The sequence below is a fragment of the Lepisma saccharinum genome, chromosome 3, assembly GCF_977018435.1.
Source record: "Lepisma saccharinum chromosome 3, izLepSacc3.1, whole genome shotgun sequence".
In the NCBI taxonomy this organism is placed as follows: Eukaryota; Metazoa; Arthropoda; class Insecta; order Zygentoma; family Lepismatidae; genus Lepisma; species Lepisma saccharinum.
This window is the reverse complement of record NC_139231.1, coordinates 95,714,486-95,736,837: the sequence shown is the minus strand read 5'-3', so window position 1 is coordinate 95,736,837 and position 22,352 is coordinate 95,714,486. Positions and strand designations below refer to the sequence as shown.

At 38.2% G+C, this 22,352-nt stretch overlaps 1 protein-coding gene across 1 annotated transcript; it reads right to left on the bottom strand.

Moving 5' to 3' along the window:
* Nucleotides 1-19,985: 19,985 nt before the first annotated feature.
* Nucleotides 19,986-20,630, bottom strand: LOC145985614 (uncharacterized). Its single transcript, XM_083119684.1, has one exon. The coding sequence runs from the start codon at nucleotides 20,628-20,630 to the stop codon at nucleotides 19,986-19,988; it is 645 nt and encodes a 214-aa protein (XP_082975810.1).
* Between the last annotated feature and the right edge of the window lie 1,722 nt (nucleotides 20,631-22,352).

The window sequence follows — 22,352 nt, the reverse complement described above, 5'->3', positions numbered from 1 at the left end:
AGGGTTTGATTCGCAGTGATTTTATTTCAACTCCTGTTGCATTGGTTGAGTAAGATTTTCAGAACAGCTCCAGCTGACTTCGCGATTCTAGCTGACGAAGCTACCAGCCGTGATGGTCAAGAGGGTTAGTGATAGGTTTCGATGGCGTCATCAGCTCGTTTGTTGATTGGATACTTCGGGAGTTGACTTGCTCCCAAGCTGCACGTCTGCCCCGAATCTGACTAGCGAGTAGAGCGTGAGCAAGTGAGTTAACGATGCGTGCTGGGTTGAGATGACGTCAGCAGCTAGCTTGTTGATTGGATGCTTCGGGAGTTGGGACTCGTTCCCAACCTAATGCAGAACAGCCAGGGATGTTACGAAAGCAATCCCACTCTACTTCAATTTTTTTTACAATCAATATCGATGATGATGAAGGATGATGATTAGATGAAAGGCGAAGGCAGGCGTACACCCACATCGACTTGGTTTTAACACAGAACCTTCGGTACTGATATCGTGGCTAAATATCAACAATTGAAGGACATTGTTAACACTTACTGTGTTGTACAAAAATCACTGTAAACAACACTCCAAAATACTTACGTATACCATAACATGTGTTCCAACAATTTGCTGGCTGAAGACAACTGTCGCAACAAGAAACGACCAAAATTCCTATGCGCAAAAACCTTTACTTGTAATAAATCATTCATTCTTGCATCAATAAATGAATGGAACAAACTGCTTGTACCATTCTCTGACCTTGCTTACACATACCAGCACATTCAAAACAAATTTAAAGAAATTGTTTCACTTTCAAGAAATATAACTATTGTTCATAACTGTAACTGGGTGTGTGCGTGTGCAAATTGTTGATCAGTTACTCTAAGCGTTGATATAAACTTGCTTTAATATAAGTATTTTTTACCATTATCCGCGCGCGTTTCTATGTGCTAAACGTCTAATTTTAATTTATTTTAAAATCATTGTTTCTCATAGTGTCAATTGATTTTAGTGCCGTATAAAATCTTCGGCGTGATACGGTGCATCACACAGAACAGCACTTTATTATATTACTGGAGTAAGAAAATCCATATTTGTGTCAAATGACAACGGGTATGATGCCCACTTTTCTTGTGCTCTTTGTTTTTATTAATTTCATATATTCACTGATTATTTTCATTGCATCATTGCTAATTTTGTATTAATTTTTATCCATACTTAGGTATGCGCCAAGGATTCGTTGTAAGAGTTCGAAGATATCCCGCTCTATGGAGATATTTCAATCTAATGAAATGCAGAAAGCTGGGGTGACCTATGTAGTTAGGTATGTTCTTGTAAGATTGACAAACGTAACTGTCTTTTCGTAAAAGTATAAATTAATATATGCTACGAATGAACAGTTGCTTGACATCAAGGACTTTCCAAATACCAACATTCGAAATATCCAGGGGAGATTCTTTAGAGGAAATAAAGTATCACCGACAGCTCTGCACATTCTCTAATTCTTCAAATTTCAAAATTGTATCAACGCGATTTAGAAGAGAGAGCTTGCATCAGATGTGTAGAAAAGGCAATTATCCTATTTGCACAGTAGCAAGCATGTGCCAAAATAACATAAAATAAATGCTGGTTGACTTAACGATCGTAATTTTGATTTTGAAACAGTAGCAAATCGTGTGCACCCATGAAGAATCAAACCCTTTATCGGTGGTATAAATTCCTGTTTCATCCTTTTTTCCCCTCCCTACACTTAATTCTGCGCCTGTGAAAGATTATCGCCACCAAGCTTTGCATAGCTGCTTTGCATGTTGCATAGCCTGTCAGGATACTCCCCTCTTTCCGATCCGTATCAGCCCAAATGACGGATTCGCAACGCGTCAACATTCGCGCTTTGCTGACGTAGGATTGAAGCATGTAGACTCATAAATGGCAGCTATTTTCGAAGGCAGGATTCCATGTAAAATATGCGTGCGTGTGCGTAAGGGTGAGATTCTGTTTTTATATTGTCCAGAGAGTTCGAACATGTTTGTCGGTCTCTCCCCCTCCGTTCTGATTACGTTTCCGATATTGTTGACATGTGCTCCTATGTGTCTCGGCGGACAATTGAAATGACGAGCGAATCAATTTTAAACATACACGGGAGAGGATCTATAATTGGAAAGTTAATGTGTGTTGCACGACACGTTTTTCCCTTTGACCTGTCGTTGACTGCGAGTTCGTTGTTTGGTATGTATTGGGATTTTGGTTCAAGCGTCGATGGCCCAGTATTTTATGTTCCCTGAGGATTTTCCGACATGTAAGTCGAAATGGCCGACGGTTTGGTCTGTGGCTCCAAAAAAGGAGGAGTGTTACAATTTCACGACCACGTTTTAAAATATTCAACGTTTGACCATGTACCACATCAATTTTTTGTACACGAAATAAACAGCTTGGTCAACCCGCTGTTTTTCTGGAAGAGCAATCTCGCATGAATGTGCGAACTACACAGCGATCAACGTTACTGTAGCATTGTAAGAGGGAGGGAGAAAAGGAAAGAGCAAGGCAGGAGGCTTCGTCGGCGCGTTCCTTGAAATAATGTGATTACGCTGAATACGTTGCTTTCTACATTGACAACGTTCTATAGCGGTCAGTTGCTTTATTTCTCTATGCATGTTCTCAATTACCCAACGAAAGCTAGACACATTTTGTACAGCTTTGGTAGACTTTTGAGTAAGTAATCTAATATTGAGAGTAATAAGTGTCAATTAATATTAAAAATAACCGTTACCCTTCTTGAGACGTCAAAAACTAAAGCTTCAATTAACAAAAGGATAATGGTGATAAGTCAATCCTTCACGAACTAAAAATATGTGATTATCTCAAGGGAAAAATGGAATAAAAAAGAAATGCCTTACTTATTCCTCACTCTTTTATTTGTAAGTCTTATTTATTTTTATTTATTTATTAATTTTTGCTTTTATCTTCTTTCTATAGTTTGATATAATGACATAATTCCCGATACTTAGTCTTGTGTAAACGTTTCTCGTGTGCACCTCAAAATGTATGGGAAATGCAAACTTGTATGCTATAATTCCAATATATTTCCAGCAAGAAATCTTGGATGTTGGCAACTCTGCAATCGCCTTGACTCCCAATTTCGACTACTCTTTGAAGCTTCCCCGTCCCCTTCCTCTCCCTCCCTCCAGGATCCTTGATTAATAACCAGGGGGTAATTAGTGAGGCAGAGTCTCCTTGGAGACTGAGCAATTTTTATAGACCCGATACGATCGGTATTAAAACAAAATTCCTTTCGCCATTCTCCTCAAATTTTCTTTTATTAATGGCCGTTTTTTCTCCCAGAGAGGTAGAAAATCAAAATATCCTTGAAAACTGAAAATGTGAAATTAAACAGTCTGGTTGCAATTATTTCTTGCCTTGATTATTTGCTTTGAAAATCGAACCACTTTAGTTAATGACGTAGTTTAATGTAATTAGCATCGAAATACCGTACTGTTATGCTACAGTACTGAATATGTCATGAGAATTCATCTGGGATAGGACGAACCATCCTAAAACTAATCTTTCGGCTTTGTGACGTTAGTCAAAGTAATAGTAGTAAGTAGTCCAGAACTATTTCATAACTTCGCCTGATAATTCATATTTATTCATATTTATTGACCTTCAGCAGATTTGAATTTAAATTTTAAAAAAAATTGGGTTCATCAGCACTTAGGCTGTTTTGCACCCGTCACACTATACGGAGCCCTTATCATAGCAAGAATAAAAGCGTGTCTCACAACTAAAATATCCTTACCTGGGTTAAAAGCTGAGGCTGTAAAGGGACACTCAGCCCAAACAAGGACAACACACACACAGTCCTACGAAGATTATAGTGGCCGCAGGTTCAGACGCCAGAGTATTGTTAGTCTGCAAAATGAAGTCCAAGGTGTACTACTTGGAAGTGGGTATACGTAGAAAGTTCATCCCTTACACCCCACCTTCAACAGAGATAAATCCCCTATTACAGAAGGTAAAAAAAATGATATTACACATTCATAACTTTCAAATACATATACAGTATATCCAACATGCACTTTCTCTCTATCTCTCTTTTCCTCCCTCAAAAACACACTTAATTACATGTACATAAACTTAACTGTAATACATTTAAGGTATTTGTGTATTTCATTTGTACATATTCACCAAATATCTCATACACATAGGCATACATATGAGCAAAATATAATGTAATAAATTGCAACATAATGTATCCAATTCACATAACTAGTCAATTATTTAACAACAATTATTTTAAACATATATACATGTTTATTGTGTGTTATACTGAAATCTATATTCAAGGAATTAATTACAGATATCGTTATATTCAAGGGTTATCTTTTGTAATTAGGAACATTCAGTTATTTCTTTTCTCTGAATAACATATGTAAGCAAACGTCTATTACGTAAATGTCTCTACAACAACAGACCCATCTATTACAACATTTATCCTATTATATTCTCCCTACTTGTTTCTTCGTTTCATAAAGTGAAGCGAAGAAGATAAAGATACATAGGAAATAGTCCGTGTTAGAGATTTTAAGATTATAAAACTCGCCGTGTCAAGATCTATTTTAATTTTAGGTTTGTAATTCGTGTTGTTAAAATAAATGTTCAAATGCTAGTTCCATATATAATCATGTAAACAGTACTTATGTATTAAGTTTATCTATCTAATAGTATATAAATGTATGTATGTATGTGTGTGTGTGTGTGTGTGTGTGTGTGTGTGTTTGTTCCGGCATAACTATCGAACGCCTGGAGCGATTTCAACCAAATTTGGAACACGTATCACTTGCCTGGCCTGGGTTTGTCAGTGTCTATTCATCAATTTCACCACATCACCACTCATCCCCATCTTCGCAATTAGCCAAAAGTGGCACAAAAGTGAAGTAAAATAAAGAAAATCAATAAATCAATCTTCTCATTCTAAGGAAATATTTCTACGAATGTAATGAGATGTCGATCAATACGACTGCACCAGCGAATTGTATGGCTCTAGTCCAGTTGCTGATGTACCATATTTCACGAAGATAGTAGCAATAATATCACTTGCGAGATGTAAAAAAAAGGAAAGAGAAAAATAAAAACAGAAAAGTGTTGAGATCGATAGAAGGAAAAAGTTAATATTAGCTGTCAATGTAGAGAGATATAGAAGTTGCCTGGGGGCAACATCCAAAAATGAATATTCAAAGCCAGCAAATCAACAATAATGACCTGCCAGATCAGAAAGAAACTGATCCTTATCACCGTGGGAACATGAGCGAGAGGGAGAAAGAAACAGCGCATCCGAAAATGTGACTGGCAGGAAAAACTGTGTTGTGTGACGATGGTTGGGGGTTAAACATACGCTTTGATTCAGGTATCAGTGCTACATGGTGAAAAATATGGTTGGTAGCTTTAGTTACGTATGATCTCTAGCGACATCACGAGGGGAAGAATGATGGGAGGCTAAGCAGATGATATGGGAGAATCCTTGCTATCAAACAAAACCAGCACACGAGGGGATTTAATATTTATGGTTGAATCCCTTTGGGTTGAAATTTGATGCCAATGCTGCACGGCAACATTTCCGGTGGGAAATTTGAAGAAGAAAGCGGGAAGGGGGTAATGTGATAAATAGCTAAAGAAACGGCGAGAAGAAAGAGAGATGGAGAGCAAAAAGAGCGGAAAAAGATAGAAATGGCGGGAAAAGCTGCGAGAAATTGGTGAGAAAGGCACAAAATAGAGGTAAAAGTGAGAAAAAAACCCGCGGGAAGTAATGAAAGTGAAAGAGAAACCAGAAAAAGATTGGTAATGGTGGTGAATACGGGGGACAGGAATACCGGATGGAAAAACGGCGAGGAAGACGGCAAAAAGAAAGAGAACGAGGTAGAAAACGACAAGGAATGGTGAATAAGGAGAAAGAGTCAAAGAGCGGGAAGAGAATTAAATTACGGTGAAAATGGCGAGAAGAGAGAGAGAAATGGAGGGAAGACAGGAAAAGGTTGGTAAAAATTGGTAAATAAAGGGGTAAAGAGATAACAGACGGAAAACGGAGAAGAATATGGAAATTGGCGCGAAAAACAGTGAGGAAAGAGAGAGAAGAAAATGAAAACTGCGGGAGAATGGTGAGGAAGGTGGAGAAAAAGACAGATAGTGGAAAGATAATTAAATGTCATGTTAAATGGCGGGAGAGAAATGGCGGGAAGATAAATAAAGGGCAATAAAATTCTATATAATGCAGATGAGAGGAATGGGGAGGGGAATCAGGTAGATACAAAACATGCAGAAACCTAACAAAGAAAGCTACTCTTAAATACCTAAAAAAAAATCGTGATTTTGGCATGAAAACTAGAAAATCTCGACACGACTGTGGTTTTCGTGTTAATGGATTTGGCGTTTGTTAAGCCCTGATGCTTCACAGTTTCAGCTTCCTATCGCTAGGGGCCGGGAGAAGATCACTTCCTGGAAAACTGATGGAAAAACGTTTGATGTGGCGACTGAAACAATACCTGACTCCGGTTGATGCACACAAAAAAAATCCGGATCAGTCAATTGCCGCCTCGTGTAAACCCGATCCTAGTTTTCGACGTCATCAAAACACGTGATCGTTATTCCCTGTGGGATATTCCCGGATCGTTTTCTTTGAGCCGCGTGCACAAAGGAACCATCTCGTTGTAAAGCAGTGAATGGTCCTTGTTGTTCCAGGACGAAATGCAATTAGAGCGTGGGAGTTAGTGTGTGGGAGGGGGTTAGAATCAATGTTGTAGATGCTTGGAGACTGGTCCACACAAACTGTCATACGAACAGGTATACATGCGGTGATGCTCTTTGATAAGTTGGCATTAGAACGAGCATTTAGCAAGGATTTTACAGAGCTTTGACTATAAAAATTTGTAACAGAATAACAGAGCCAATAAAAGGCTCATGGCACAGCAAGGCTCATTGCAAGGCTCATTTCCCGTGATGAATTTTTAAAATCTGTCGAATGGAAGGAAATTCCTAGTGGAGGAAATACAACCATCTACCGTGCTTCTAGTGTAGTTCTGGGACTACATCAAAGGATACAGTGTAGTTGATGTGTAAAGTGTAAAGGTTGAATTAGTGGATAAATATTTCAGCCCCTCCCAGATGGCGTAGTAGTAGTAACATCGTGGCCTTGTAATCAAGGGTCTCGTGTTCGATGGCCGGTGGAGGCGCATTGCACAATAGTTCGGATTACACTTTAGACTGTAGGTCCAGCCCCGATTATCCTATATATCCATAAAGTGGACTTTATACTCAAAAAATAATATTCCAGTACAGACACACTTACTTTCAACAAAGGATAAAGTGAGGTTGATGAGTAAGGTCCAAAGGTTGAAAATAGGAATTGTAGCTTTGGTGGCAAGGTGATTCGAACAAGTGTTCTCGGGTTACCAGCCAGGTTATATCGGCGTTAGCTTCCAACGTTTTGAGCGCATCCATTGTTCTGATCATCATGGGAAAGGTTGAATTAGTGGATAAGGATTCCAGCATAGATGCACTAGCTTTTTCTTTCAAGGAATACAGTGTGATGGATGGGTAAAGTGTTGAATTACTGGATGAAGATTTCTGCAAGGAAACACTTATGCAAGTAAAAAAGGCAATATGTCATACTGTTAGCTAAATGAAGTGTTCCGTAAATGATTTTCAGTAGAAAGTGAAGGAAATTACACTGGTTGAATATAACACTTTTGAATTTGACGTTTATGCATTTCCTTTTGATATGTGATATTTGACATGTTATACATGTGATACTTTCATTATTTTTAGTTAGGTTCTCATGAAACTTTAATTGAATGAGAGAAGATTTTTTCTCATTGGCTACTAACTTTAATTAGAGAAAATTATTGGATGCTACCCATTTGGCCAAACCAGATAACCTGTTAGATTGGAGGTAGTTAGATAAAATTGTTTTCATAACTATTAGTGCCCAGTAGCACGATACAACCATGAACTGTAATGCGTTACATATTCTCTCATTCTATCTTGCGTCAGTGTTAGATAAATGGAAACAACCGAATGTAGCCAGATCCTCCCTTCGTCCCTCTAAATCCATATCTGAAACCACTTGAAGAGACCAAAAATTTGCTGCTCTAAGCAAATAAAAGGGAGCACATCGACCGATATTTTCCTAATTTTGAGAATGTTTTGAAAAGTATCTCCGTCTAAGGAATATCGAAGAGAAAATTTTCCAAGTGGGTGATTCCCATATAGATTCCAATCTCGATTTTCTTCCTTTTCAACGATTTGCACACACTTGGGAAACCCTCTTACTTCGGAAAAAATAATTCTTGACCATCCGTTAGTGCATATAGTAGAGATATAAAGAAGATCTTGAGATTCACCGGCTGAAATGTGGAGTACTGCACATCTACGTCTATAAGATGAGACTGAAGACGTTCCTGGCTATAGCTGTATTAAGCGTCGTACTAGAAACAAGACAGACAAGATAGGGATATATTAGATTGTTTGAATTCACCAGAATACCAGCTACTTGTGCATACTGTGGTAATTCCAGATCATGCCACCTTGGATTAGCTATATACTATGTAGCAGGGTGGGTAAAAATCATAATTTCTATTTTTTTTAAAAAAATGTTGATTTAAAACAAATTAAATCGTTTTTTTTTTTTACTTTTTAAAAAAAACACGCTCAAAATTGCTTGTATGGTTTTTGGCAACATACGTATAGTTATATGTTATGTACAGAAAGGCTTTCTCTAGTAAACAGCCCTGTAAAATATTTGATCAGTTTAATTAAAGCAAAAAAAAGTGTAAATATACATTTTTATATTCCTGATATGAACGTACTATGGAATTATTTGTTGAGTGTGTTAATGAAACTATAATAATTTCAGTAACTTTTCTGAATATAAAACATTCTGGATGTACTCTATAATTGTAACTTAAAATATTTTTGTAGTCTTTGTAGCTGAATCTTTGTAGCAATTTTTTAAATAATAATTTGCAAAATATCAGCTGTGAAGCAAGCCTTTAACTTGAACTTCAACGAAGCATCCTAGTATTCACTTTACGAAATACGAGGGGCGATCAGGTTGCTCCGACCTTAACATAGAAGGAATGACGTTATGATTGATTTTTTATTTTCTTATTGTTTAGTGATCCTTTATATGCTTTCATTCTGAATTGCAAGTTTTAGTAGTTTTAGTAGTACAGTTTTCTTTTTACAAGGGTTTAACTGAGTGAAGTTGTGTCAATGTGCCAGAATGGAGAAAACTGAGGTGAGAGCGGTGATCAAATATTTTGTGAAGAAGAAGTGGACGGTATCCAAAATTCATGAGGACTTGGTGGATACACTAGGGGACACTGCTCTTTCATACAGTATGGTGAAGAGATGGTGTCGTGAGTTTAATTGTGGGAGACAGTCGTGTGACTGTCATGATGTGTGGCCTGTCATATGGCACTGTTCAAAACATAATACCCAGGAATTGCAAATGAAAAAAATTGCTGCGAGATGGGTCCCTCGAAACCTCACCCCAAATCAGAAGCGCACCCGAGTGCTCATCAGTCAAGAACTTCTTGACAAGTTTCGTGCTGATATAGACGATTTCCTTGCCCGATTTGTAACTATGGATGAAACATGGGTCCATCACTTCGACCCAGAAACAAAATCACGAAGCATGGAGTGGAAACACCCACATTCTCCACCAACGAAGAAGGTCAAGGTGCAAACGTCAGCCAAGAAGTTGATGGTCTCAATTTTCTGGGACTGCAAGGGTGTCCTTCTTGTGGACTATCTACAAAGAGGCCAAACCATCATTGGCACATACTACAGTGACCTAATAAAAAAAATACGTGATTCCATCAAGAAAAAGAGTCGTGGGATGTTGACCCATGGTGTGCTCCTTCACCAGGACAATGCACCTGTCCACACCTCATGCATTGCGAGGGCCGCTATCGCAGATGCATCGTTCGAATTGTTTCCCGACTCACCCTATTCCCCAGATTTGGCCTCGAGTGATTTCTATTTGTTGAAACATTTGAAGAATGACATTCGTGGGCAAAAAATTTCTGATGATTCTGAGGTGATAAGGGCTGTGGACTCATGGTTGGAGGACCAGTCGGAAGAATTTTTTTTCCAAGGTATCCAGGCGTTGGAGCACCGATGGGAAAAGTGCATTGGAGTTGCAGGGGAGTATGTTGAAAATAAAAAAAAATTGAAACCCTATTTCCGCTCTTTCTATGTTAGGGTCAGAGCAACCTGATCGCCCCTCGTAGCAATTAGGATTTTGATAAATTCAATGAAACTCGGACGTCACTATTTTAAATGTCCATATATTTATCACTTATTGATCTACTGTGTTTTGTTTCTTTATCGTTGCCATGGTCAAAAATGTATATAAAAATGTATACATCGTAATTTTACATTATCAAGAATGTGATAATAATTAATTATACATCATATTAATGCAACAACGTTTTCCAAAATATAACAAAACAGAAATTGATAACATAGATATATCATCGTGATTATTAAACACAAAATTAAACAAAATATAATAAATGAAATAAATGAACATCTTTGGGTCAGTCCCAGCTGCCATGTTTATTTACAGTTTTATGATAATGACACTATTTACGGATTAACATGATTAGTATTTTGTATATTTTTATACACAAATTGTTTGCCATTTCTTCCATTAAAAATTATTGAATTTTAAATCAAGAGAAATGTGTGTTTTCAATTTACATATTACATTTCCTTTCGTATGAGCTTCACACCATCAGTACATATGTTTTGTATCCTTTCTTAGAGCCTAATAAACTCTATTAAATGACTACAAGATTAATATACTTGACTTCATGAAAAGTGATTCTGATATCTACAAAATCCTTATGTACATTATTCTGTAAATTATTTATTTAAAGTGATTTAAATCAGTATTTTTTTTTAAATCACACCATTTGAGTCACGATTTATATCAATCTGATATAAATCAACCCACCTTGCGATGGAGGCGTATGATGTATGTGTGTTTGGAGGTATCAGTTAATTGTGGAAGTAATATGCCACTCCGTCCGCCTTTACCTCCATCCCCTTTAATTAAGACTGGGTGAACTCCTGAACCGATCCTTGCATGCCTATTGCTTGCGAGATTTCAACTTGAAATCGCCCATCCAGAGAATCGAACCCTTGTGCCCCGTATGGTAGTCAGGCGCCTTACTGACTGGACCGAAATGGCTCTGCGTATTTATAATGACTACAGGTTTTTGATAGTAACCACAGTCACTGTATACGAATAAGTCATCTACATGCCTTCTTTGGTTATCTCTTTGATGTGACCACGTCTCAGCTTCGTTCAGCAATCGAAGTTATTCGAGTATTATACCTGGATTTTAACGTGCCTATCTATCCAAGGGAAAACTATATTGTTACATTATATTAGTTTTAACATGTACATTACCTATGGAGCGTTTGAACTGGTGCGCATTTTATTAGTCAACGAAACTCTTCGTGTGAATTTTTCCCTTTGCAGTTTAGGTTGTAACATGAAATTAAATACATTTTTTTATGTAACATTTTGCAAGAACACACGCTCCCATCATTAGATATTCATTTGTAAACTCAATACAAGCAATACATGTATACAAAAAATATTTTGCACCAATCGCTTCAAGGAATATTATTAATTGCGATTTTAAAACGGAAAAGATACCGAGATAGAATTGTGCAGAGCATTTTATTTGGTTTATACGTGATTCTATGGTAGCCTTCCACATACCGCTACCCTTTAACTATTCTATCCTTTTTGTAGTTTTCTCACTCTTCAGTGTATATCCTTCTCCTCCTCTCTTTTCTGGATCGGTATGTTTCCACTTGCTCTCCATCTCATCTCTGTTCTATCTCTCTCTTTTCTACTCTCATCTCTATGCCTCCTTCATTTCATCTCTCACTTTCCTGCCTTCCCTTTCCTGTTTTCCCTTTCATGCTTTCCCTTTCTGTCTCTCCCTCTTACATCTTCCTCTCTATCTCTCCTGCCTCTTTATTTTCGTCTCTCTCCTTCTTATATTTCCATCATTTAATTTCTCTCTCTCCCCTTTCCTGTCTATTTATGTATTTCTCTCTCTCTCTCTCTCTCCCCCCCTTTCTGCTTTTCTTCCTATTTCTATTTCTATATTTTATCTTCCTCTCTCTTCCCTGTCTTTTCTACCATTCTTTCTCTCTTCTATATCTTCCTAATTTTTCTATCTCCGACTTTTCATCTCTATTCTTCTATTTCCTGCTACCATTTTTAAAATTTTTATTTTCTTTCCTTCCTGCTTTTTCTTCTTTTCACTCTATCTCTCTTGACTCTATCTATTCATTTCTCTCCCTCTCTCTCTCTCTATCTCTTCTCATTCATCTTCTTTCTTTCACTGTCTCTGCGTCTCACCCTTCGTTTCCCTCCCTCCCCCTCTCTCTATCTTCCGTTGTACTCTTTATACCCAATTTTGGCTTACTCCTGTCTTCATTTTCTGCTGTTCTCTTCCTTTTGTTGGCCGGGCTTATTGCAACCCATAGTGCTTTTGCAATATCTCCCCTTCACTCACCTCCTTTGTTGTAAAAAGCAACGTGGGCGTTTCCCGTGACGCGAAGTGGGTATTCTTTTGTTTTTGCTCGACGGTGGAAGTTCACAGGGTATCAGATCGATGGGAACCTTTTTGGCGGAGTTACGACCTTACATAGAGATGTTTCGGGGGGTGATTCAGAAAGCGGAGGGTACGCTGCGTGATAATTTATTCTTTACTTTTTATTCTTGTGCTAGATTTTCTAAATTTGTGTAATTCTCTGTGAGAGGTAGTGTGCAGTATACACGCTCAACCTGGGACTATATCCAGTGGCGTACTCACTAAGGACTAAATTATTGTATAAGAAATATATGATTTCTTGTCTTCTAAGACTGCAGTTGGGTTACATCTTCCGAGTTGATTTTATAGCAGGCAGGTAGCTTCGAGGATTGGTCGAAATTGGTCGACATGTTTGAAAATGGCGGGGGGGAAATATTTTTTCCATATGTTGTGGGAGCTCCAAATTCTACTGATTGTAGGTCTCACTGATGGCGTAGTGATAACGGTGTCACCTTTTAATCAAAGGGTTCGAAATTAGATCTCCAGTAAAGATAGGGCCTCCCCGATGGCGTAGTGATAACGTCGTCGCATTGTAATCAAAGTTTATCGGGTGCGATATCCGGACGAGGCACATTGCACAGGAGTTTGGATCTACTTTAACTGTAGGTCCAGTCCCAAATAGCCTTATAAGTGCATAAAGTGGACTGAAAACCACATGAACAACAAGAACAATTCCAGTGAAGATACGAGTACGTTGCAAAGTGTATAGGATTCCACTTTAAACTGTAGTTCCAGTCTCGATTAACCTATCACCTATCTGAGCATAGACTTAAAGAACTCTCATGATATTTCTAAATCTCCGATCAGATAAAAACAAAATAGAAAGCAATGTTAGGGCATCACTTGGGCTACAGTTTGATAATAAATACTATAATATAAGTATGTATTTATGCCATCACTCTAACTGCCGTAAAATTACACCTTTTGAGCTGCAAGTGTAGTAGCATCTATATACCTAGAGGAATGGCCTGACATTGCATTTGAAAGAAATTGATTAATGCATTAAAGATGGCAGACTTTAAATCCACCTCATGAAAACTTTGGAAATTACGTTTTGGGTGGTTTATGCTCAGATGAGATACTTTTGCCATATTCTTTGCGTGTTCATTACGTGGTCTGTAATAATTGTTCGATTGCAACTGTACCGTGATCTCTTGCTAATGCTGGGTGTGAAAGACGGCAATATATCGAGTTTCAAAAGATCTGGAGTTTTTCCTCTAACTCTAACCACTCTGTAGCTAATCCCAGATAGTCATTTTCCAGATACTAAAGAGCCAGGTTCAAAATGTAACATTTTCCCACAGGTGGACATTAAACTTGAGTACACTTATTCTTCTTAATTAACGTGGAAAAATTTTCTTTCAAAATGTGTACAATTAGAAAAATGTAAAGTCAAAATACGCACCGAACTATGCAAGTTTACAATTTCCTTCCAATATATTGTAAAAAATGTATGCATTTAAAACATGAATTTTCGTGAAGGAAGAGTATATATAAAAAATACCCCAATTTTTTGAGTTATGAACAAAATATATTCTTAACAGTTCAGTTCTTCGTCTCCATATATTCACAGATATTGAAGTAAGGCAATTTAGGGTGATTCGGGTCAAAAGATCAATCTAAATATTTCCTATAGTTTCATTCAAATTTAAAACAATCGTGAATATGGTAATAAAGAAATCCTTTAACTAGCTATGATTTCCAGTTATTAATAATTTGTTAACTTCTCTTAATTTTTTAGCCCGTAGCATTAAAACTTCAACTCTGCATGACCCTATTCACCCTTAAGAGTTCGTGTGAATCGGGTCACACGTAAGTGCGAATCGGGTCAGTTGAAATATGTATTATTAATATTTAATTTCCATTACAAACCTTATGTTCAAAGTGTAGGTCCTTATATTTAGCTCGCACATTTTCCACAAATAAATTTTATTCTCCCTTGTGCAGTCGTACATTTCACGTGATAACGATCTTTAGATTTTCTTGCCACTCTACCGAATCAACCAATTTCACACAAAGAAGGTCGTTGTATTAGTACTTCACATTACAGAATACGCAAGCAGTATTGTTTTCTTCACCACTGACGATTCCCGACTCTGAAGATGGTGATGATGATGATGAGAGCGTGCGAGAGACTTGACAAATTGGAATGTAACCTTTCTCACATAATTGGAGTCGAGGCAAAAACCACACAAATATAATTTAAGTAACTGCGATACCAGTTCATTCTTCTGCTTCACGGTAAAAGTGCTTTACCCTCTTTTTCTTAGGAATTTGTCCTTGCCACTCTGTATTCTTCCTTGGAGATACGGATAAGGAACACCAAACAGTTTTGCGGCATGTAGTTGGTTCCTACCTTCCCTAAATGTCTAAATGGCTTTCTGCATATCCTTCTATTTCCACGAAGTTGATGATTTCCTCGTATATTTCTCCATCTGTAGGAGACAATTAATTTAGAAGTCTCTCTCAGGGCAAATTGGCATTTCTTGTGTTGACCTTATTCACCCGATTTTCGTGACCCTATTCGCCTAAAAGCGCAACATTTTCCTATTCATCGGTTGGATACACTGTATCAACGACAAAGATGACAGTAAATCTTATAATCTTTTCTACGACAACTAAATATCATGTTATGCACAAATGGTCTTTAAAATATCGCATGTAGTACAGTACAACGCAAATAAATACAAGGAGCTATTCTTAAAACACGCTTTTTCTCGTCTACTTACATATAACACGAGTATTATCTGTAGTTTTGGCAGCTCCAAATACACTACTTCTTGGTAGCTTCTACATTCAACAGGTACTAGAAGTTCCAAACTTCACTGCCAGATAGAAACATTTCCTTCACTTCATTTGGTTTTGACGGGTTCGGTACCCGGTGGAGGCACACAGTGGTTCGAATTCCACTTTAAACTGTAGGTCCAGTCCCGATTAGCCTTACAGTGCATAAAGTGAACTTAAAACACCAAATCAATCAATCAATCAATTAGTTTTGGTTGAGAAAGAGAATTTATTTCAAAAGTGACCCGATTCGCCCTAAATATACCCTACATGATATAATTGATTGCAAGGTTAATTGGCACCTATGTCTTCCAGTATATTGTCATATGTCGGTAGTACACGTTATATTTTTTTTCTGATATGTGCCCTAAGTCCTTCGGGTTCTATTCTCGAAATCTGTACATAGATACAGTATATGTATATCACAAGTAGGTTCCTGCCACATGCATCTTATCATGTACAATTATTTGTTCATTATTCACGGACTCATTAAAACACAGCTAAAAAAAACGAAATTTTATGGGTGTCTTCCTCTTTTGACGTAAGAACCAACTAAGAAGAGACTTTCGGAAATGTAACGCTATCTTTGTTCCGGTCAACATCCACAAAACAACATCACGCTCTCGAATGTGTCTCTCTTTGATATTGCTGTTTTGATTCTGTGTCTCGTTCTTGATCCAAAGTAGACTTGTATTCTACTTTTTTGTTACGTGCCTTCTCAGGTCACCCTCTGTTATGAAGAGAACTATTGCCCGTAGATTCGACCAGGAGAGGATAGGGTTTGGGGAAAATCCTGCGTTAGTTTTTGTTTTCCGAAGATTCCAGGTTGTATCTTTTTTCCGTTGATATAAATATTTTCTGTAGAAAATCAAGTAGATATGCACCTAGCATATCTGAATGAAGTATGTTTGGTTTTCAAATGTCATACCTTCTAATTTACTAAAGCCTCAGATCGTAAGTCTCGTCTGGTTTCGGTTTTTAAATAGGCTGGCAAGGTCTCGTCTCGAATTTCGAAACAAGATCCAGACTTGACGTAGATTTGTACTATTCGAATCAACTATAGAGAAGAATTGATTGAAAATAATTATGGGTTCTCATCAAATTGTTTTGTTAATTCTAACCCAATAGGGCACATTTGTTTAGTTAGATTATCATTTGGATAAAATCACCAAATTTAGTAAAGACAAGAATGTTTTTTTGTTTTTTTAAGCGAAATACTTAATTCAATCTCTCTCTTTTTGTTAATTTTAAACAAATAATTTTCTTTCTGCGGAACTAAATACTACTGATATAATAGTAGGAAAAATCTTGGGAGTGTAACATTGCTTTAAGTGAAAGCTAAAGCTGACTCTAAAGCTTGCATATCAGGTGGTGCACTACTTGAAACTAATAGAGACCGTGCAGTGATGGCACAAGGAAAAAACTGAGTTTGGAGGCTGAAGGAAGTGTGAATACTTTATAGGGAAGCATTCTAAATGTCATCCAAAAATGGATATTTGAGCTAAAAGTGCATTGACTTACAGAGTTCGTCTTGTTTGCTGGGGGGCGGACGTGTTGATCAAGGGCTGTATCGTGATAATGGGGAGGGGGGGGGGGCGCCATAACCATGTTTTGCCCAAGAATTTCTAAATAAAAGAACATCAAATGCAGAAAAGATGTCAAAATGAGGAGTAACTAGTAAACAAGCATACGAAATCCCTGCCTTTCGAAAATCCTGGGCGCGCCTCTGACTGAGGGGTAGTCCGGCTTCGTCTGGAGCAGCCATTGAGTGACACCATTCAGTGCACTTGTATTGTAATATTTATTTTTAAGTGCCGTGTCCTTTGATGTAAACTCTCACCAAGAGATATGCCACGAGAACAAAAATAGTGGCTACGGACCTACATGGCGACTGGTAGCTGCACACGACGCTCGGACAAGAAACAACCGATAGTAATTGAAAGATTTTCGCACGTTTCGTCCAGCGATAAGGTAGAGATTGCTCAAGCTCTGTCAATATCGTGGAAGAATCTCATCAAAATTTTTGCCAGTGTCGTTTTTTCCTTTTCTTTCGGACGCTGGGGCCAAAATTGCTTCCATTCACATCACCGCCATAAAAATCCTCGACGTGGTCCTCTGCCTCTTCGACGTAAAATTCCCGTTCATCATATTCGCTCATCATATATTCAACAATCGATCTTCGGAGTCTAGACCGTAACATGGTAACATGGCTCATCGTATTCATGGCTTGACGTGGATAAAGAGAATGGAGGAGGGGTAAAGTACAGGAATCTCCATCGAAGAGTTCTTTTTTTCCCCGAACAAAAAAAAATGATGTTATAGTTGCAGAAGGCTTGGACACGGACACGATCCTTGCTGCGCGGATGGCCAAGTCCTACAGAACGCCCACAAAATCTCCTCAGGTGTCTTTGCATATCCGAAATGGCTCCTTCTCGGCGATCGTAAAGCAATTGTTAAGTCCTTTTTTCCTTGCTTTCGCAAGGGAGTTTTATCACCAGGGAACTTTTCATCACGATTTCAATTCCATACCGCCAGCGGAGATCTCGCGAGGACATAAACTGGCATTACAAACTGGCTGCGAATTGCGTTTTCGTGGTTGGCGGGATATGTTGCAAATTTGCACTCTCGGTACTTCGCTCAATATAACTTCAGGCTCTTTTGTTATTTGTCGTTTGCCGCATGTCGTCCTGTTTCTTATAGTTATATACTTTCACGAGAAAGCATGATGGTCTATTGACAGATAACAATAAGCAGTGTTTTCTTTTCTGGGAAGAAAGGTTACAATATTCTAAATAAACAAGTTGTCTATGGTGACAGAAACGATTGTGATCCAAAATCTCATGTAAGACCTACTGAGAAACTTTGCGCTATATCAATACATGATGATACATTTCATATATTTCGTCCACTGAGAATGTAAATGTTTTATGTGCAATTTTTCATTTTTCAGGAGAGCTCTTTAAAGTTTGACATGATATATTTATTGAAACTTTGTCACCATTGCGCTGAAAGTTTGTATCATTGCAAAGCCGGGTATATTGAAGCCTCTCTAGAAAGAAATAGTTGTTTGGTTAGGTATTTATGCTGTATTTAATTGTTGAAATTTCAGATAGAACAATTGCACACAACATTAGTTTTGATTTGAGAGTGCCAATGTTCTGTCTCCCAGATATAACACTGCATTCTGGAAGCGAGATGGAGATGAAACAATTTCATTATAAATTTGTCATTTGGAGGCAAAGTAAAATAAATAATTCAAATATTGGGTAATTAATCAACTAGTTCGAATCCACCATTATTCTAAGTTTTTGTCTGTTAACCACAAAAGTAAGAGTCGAAGACCACTACGATTGTTAAGCATCATCTCCCACAAGTGACTGAGGTTAGAATGCAAGTGATCTATCTCATACTCGGATGGCGTCGGACCCTGATCGAATCCCGATCGGGCTTGGTTGCTGGTGAATGTCCATTCATCAATTTCATCATTTCGTCACTCATCCCTATCTTGGCAAATTAGCCAAGAGGCCCAAAACGCGAAGTAAAATAAACTAAATCAACCAATCAATCATACTCGGATGGCGCCTGTAGTTGGTTTAGGAAATTGTCGTAAGGACTCATTGACTGTTGGAGTTTGCACTATCGTGGCCCTTTTCAAATTCTGCACATGGACTAAAAAATACTCTCAATTAATCAATATTGGTTGTAGGTAGGCGTCAGACAATTGCAGAGACGAAAGAATTACATTCAGACCATAGCCAAAATATTTCGATTTGTTTAAAATTTGGAGACAGAACATTTCAATTCTCAATGAATGATTTACCTACATTCATTTCGTTAACACAAACAAAAAAACTATAGTATTGACTGTTAATTTGCCGGTAGGTCTTACCGTTGTGTATTGCTAAACAAAAATCACCCACAAGTTGACTTATTAAAGATGGGTAGATCATTTGAAAGTAAGCCAGGCTTGCTTGTGGAGGAACGGTCTAGCCCACGGGCAGTCCCATGAGTCTTCAAGGACGCCATTATCTGCCATGGCTGAAGTCGGCAGTTCTGTTTCAGCACAGACTTGCACGGGAACGGGCACTCCAGCAGGAGATTGGAGGTGACGGTCTGACTTGCTTCACGACACAATATTGAAGTTTTAGTGGAAGTCTTGCACACCGTCCCTAATTCCCTGAATTTTCAGCATGTGATTTTAACAATGGGTTAAAGAAGAAGCTGAGAGGTCACAGAATAAAGTCTATATCTCACGTCACATGAATTCTGGATCAGCATTCTAGATATTGGACACATTATTTATAGTTGGGAGCTCAGAAGACTGCAAGGCTGAGGAATGCGAAACTGTTGACGCCGTGCGCAGCCAGCTCGTCTTCCTTTCAGGGTGGCAGCGGCATAAATGAAAAAGGCATGGTACGAAAAAACGCATTGCAAATGAATGGAACATATTACATAGTAGCAAGTGAAAGCAATACTAATAATGGAGGAATTTTACTTTGATGATTAAAGTATTTGTACAATAACATGCTTTCCGCTCACCTTTCATCAGTCATCGTCACTATCTGATAAGGTTTGTGCCAATTCAGATCCCGAAGATGAATCGCTGTCACTGATGTTGTCGTCTCCATCACTGTCAATACCACCTAGTGAAATAACGATTCTATCCACAGTGTCCTCCATCAGACCATCTTTCTGCCAGTAGTCCTGTTCGACAGTGATGACATGCCTGTCATATCCTTCCCAGTCAGCTGGCGTCACAGATTCCACCGCATTCTTTGTCACTTCCTCCAACCTTGACAACGTCAAATCTCCTGTTATATTTTTCTCCCTCACAAGTCGTTTTATTTTAGCCCACGCTAGTTCAATGGCATTCAATTCGCACATGTAAGGAGGCAACCGAAGCACTGAATGGCCATTCGTCTTCAAAAGTTCGTCCACACGAAAAATCTTATCTGGCGGCCTGTACTTTTCGATCAATTGGAATAATTCAAATTTTTTCATGCTTTCTGAAAATGGCACTTCGTTTAGTCTTAACCAGTCTATCATCTCCTGCTTCACAGAATATTTAGTCGGAGGCTTATTCACCTGTATGTTGTGGTAGGGAGCGTTATCCAATACACAAACACTTGCCCTCGGGAGGGCTGGCAGAAGTTTTTCCCTCACCCATTTCTCGAAGTTAACGGAATTCATCTGTCCATGATAGTCTCCGGTTGCCTTTCCTGCCCTAAATATCAAGTTTGCTACATTTATGAAGCCGTGCCTTGAAACAGCATGAACCAGAATTAACCTATTGGAGATACTGGTGTTGGTTGACACTCCTTGTACTGAGATTATTGTCGACCCATGACTCGTCGATATATACTATCACACGATTCTCCGATCTCAATTTTTTAATTGCCCTTAGATATTTGGCACGCCAATGAACAATATTTGGACGTTCTATGAGAATTTTTCTGTTGCTTCTGCATTTTTTCCAACTGAAACCCATATCATGAAGCAGACGACGTAAACTATGCACTTTCCACGGAAAATTATTTTTTTCACGAATGGCTGAAAGAAGTTTCGGTGCCGTTGGTATTGTATTTTTCACAAGGTAAAATTCTTGTAGCGCAGTCTTCCCTCCCGAAGCTGAAAAAAGAGGGTCGTGGGAGATTCCAACCCTGACGTCAATCACGGGACAGGGGTGACGCTGTCACTGACCTTTCCGCTTGTTATAGGATCTGCATTTGTGCGAGGGAACTTGAAAGTGCCTTGTGTTTCCTTTTCTTTGGCTTGTGTGATAGTGGGGATTTTCTTGTTTTTGCAACAACAGTAACACTTCAGTAAGATGCCGCGCAATTGTGCTGTTGCTTTGTGCCAGAACAACGCAAGAAATACAGTAGGTGTAAGCTATTTGCTCCCAAAGCATGGCCGTATTTAGGGGGGTTAGGGTTCAAGCCCCCCCCCCCTACCGAAACTTCTGGCATGTTGGATTAATACGAGTTCAGAAACTAAAATTTGTAACATATTTTTTTAAAAAAAATATTCGCAGTTGCACAAAATACAACAGACACACAATTCTGAAATGATGGAGTTGAAATTTTCAAACATTTTGAATTCTGAAATTTGAGCGAAACGGGTTTCATTCTCAGAATCACAGCCCACCCATGACCCCTTCATTTTCACTTCTGCTGTCCTCTTTCCAGTGCTGTTCCTGGATCAGACTGAAAATTCCCTTGCGATTATCCCAAAATTCCAGTTACAACTTTTAATTCCCTGTTCGATAAGGGTTTAAATGCCCCTTCATAAGTGTTCAAACCTAGAATATCCTGCTTCATAGCGTGTTACATTCACTATCCTTCACCCAGAAGTCGATATACGGTAGTACATACATTTACATTTAACCTATATGCGGTCCTATAAAGCACATACTTGTATAGGGCATAGTGGTTGTAGTATATCATGCTGTTTGGAAAGCATAGGAACAATATGAGCGTCGGAAAGTGGGATCGAACTAGTCTATAGAATAGACATCGTTTATTGCAAGTTACAAAATAGCACAACGTTTGTTAGTTTTATTAATAAAGTCCAGTTAGTTAGTATTCGAACAGAATAACCGAAGAAAAACAGCGTTAGGTATAAAAATTGAGGTTACAATGCAGGTACCAGGTTATGTTTTACCATTTAAACCAAAGAATTACTGCTTTCCACAGTTTTCAAAATCCCAAAAATTAAGTTTCATGTGAATGGTCAAACAACATAATTTTTATGACTATAGATTATGCGACGCCCATGGGAAAAATTAAGAGTGAACCCCCTCCCCAACATTTTTCCTGCCTATGGCCATGTCCCAAAGGATCCGATTATGTGCAAGATGTGGGTTTCAAAGTGTAAGAGATTAGATCCTGTTAATATCAAAACAGCTACAGTGTG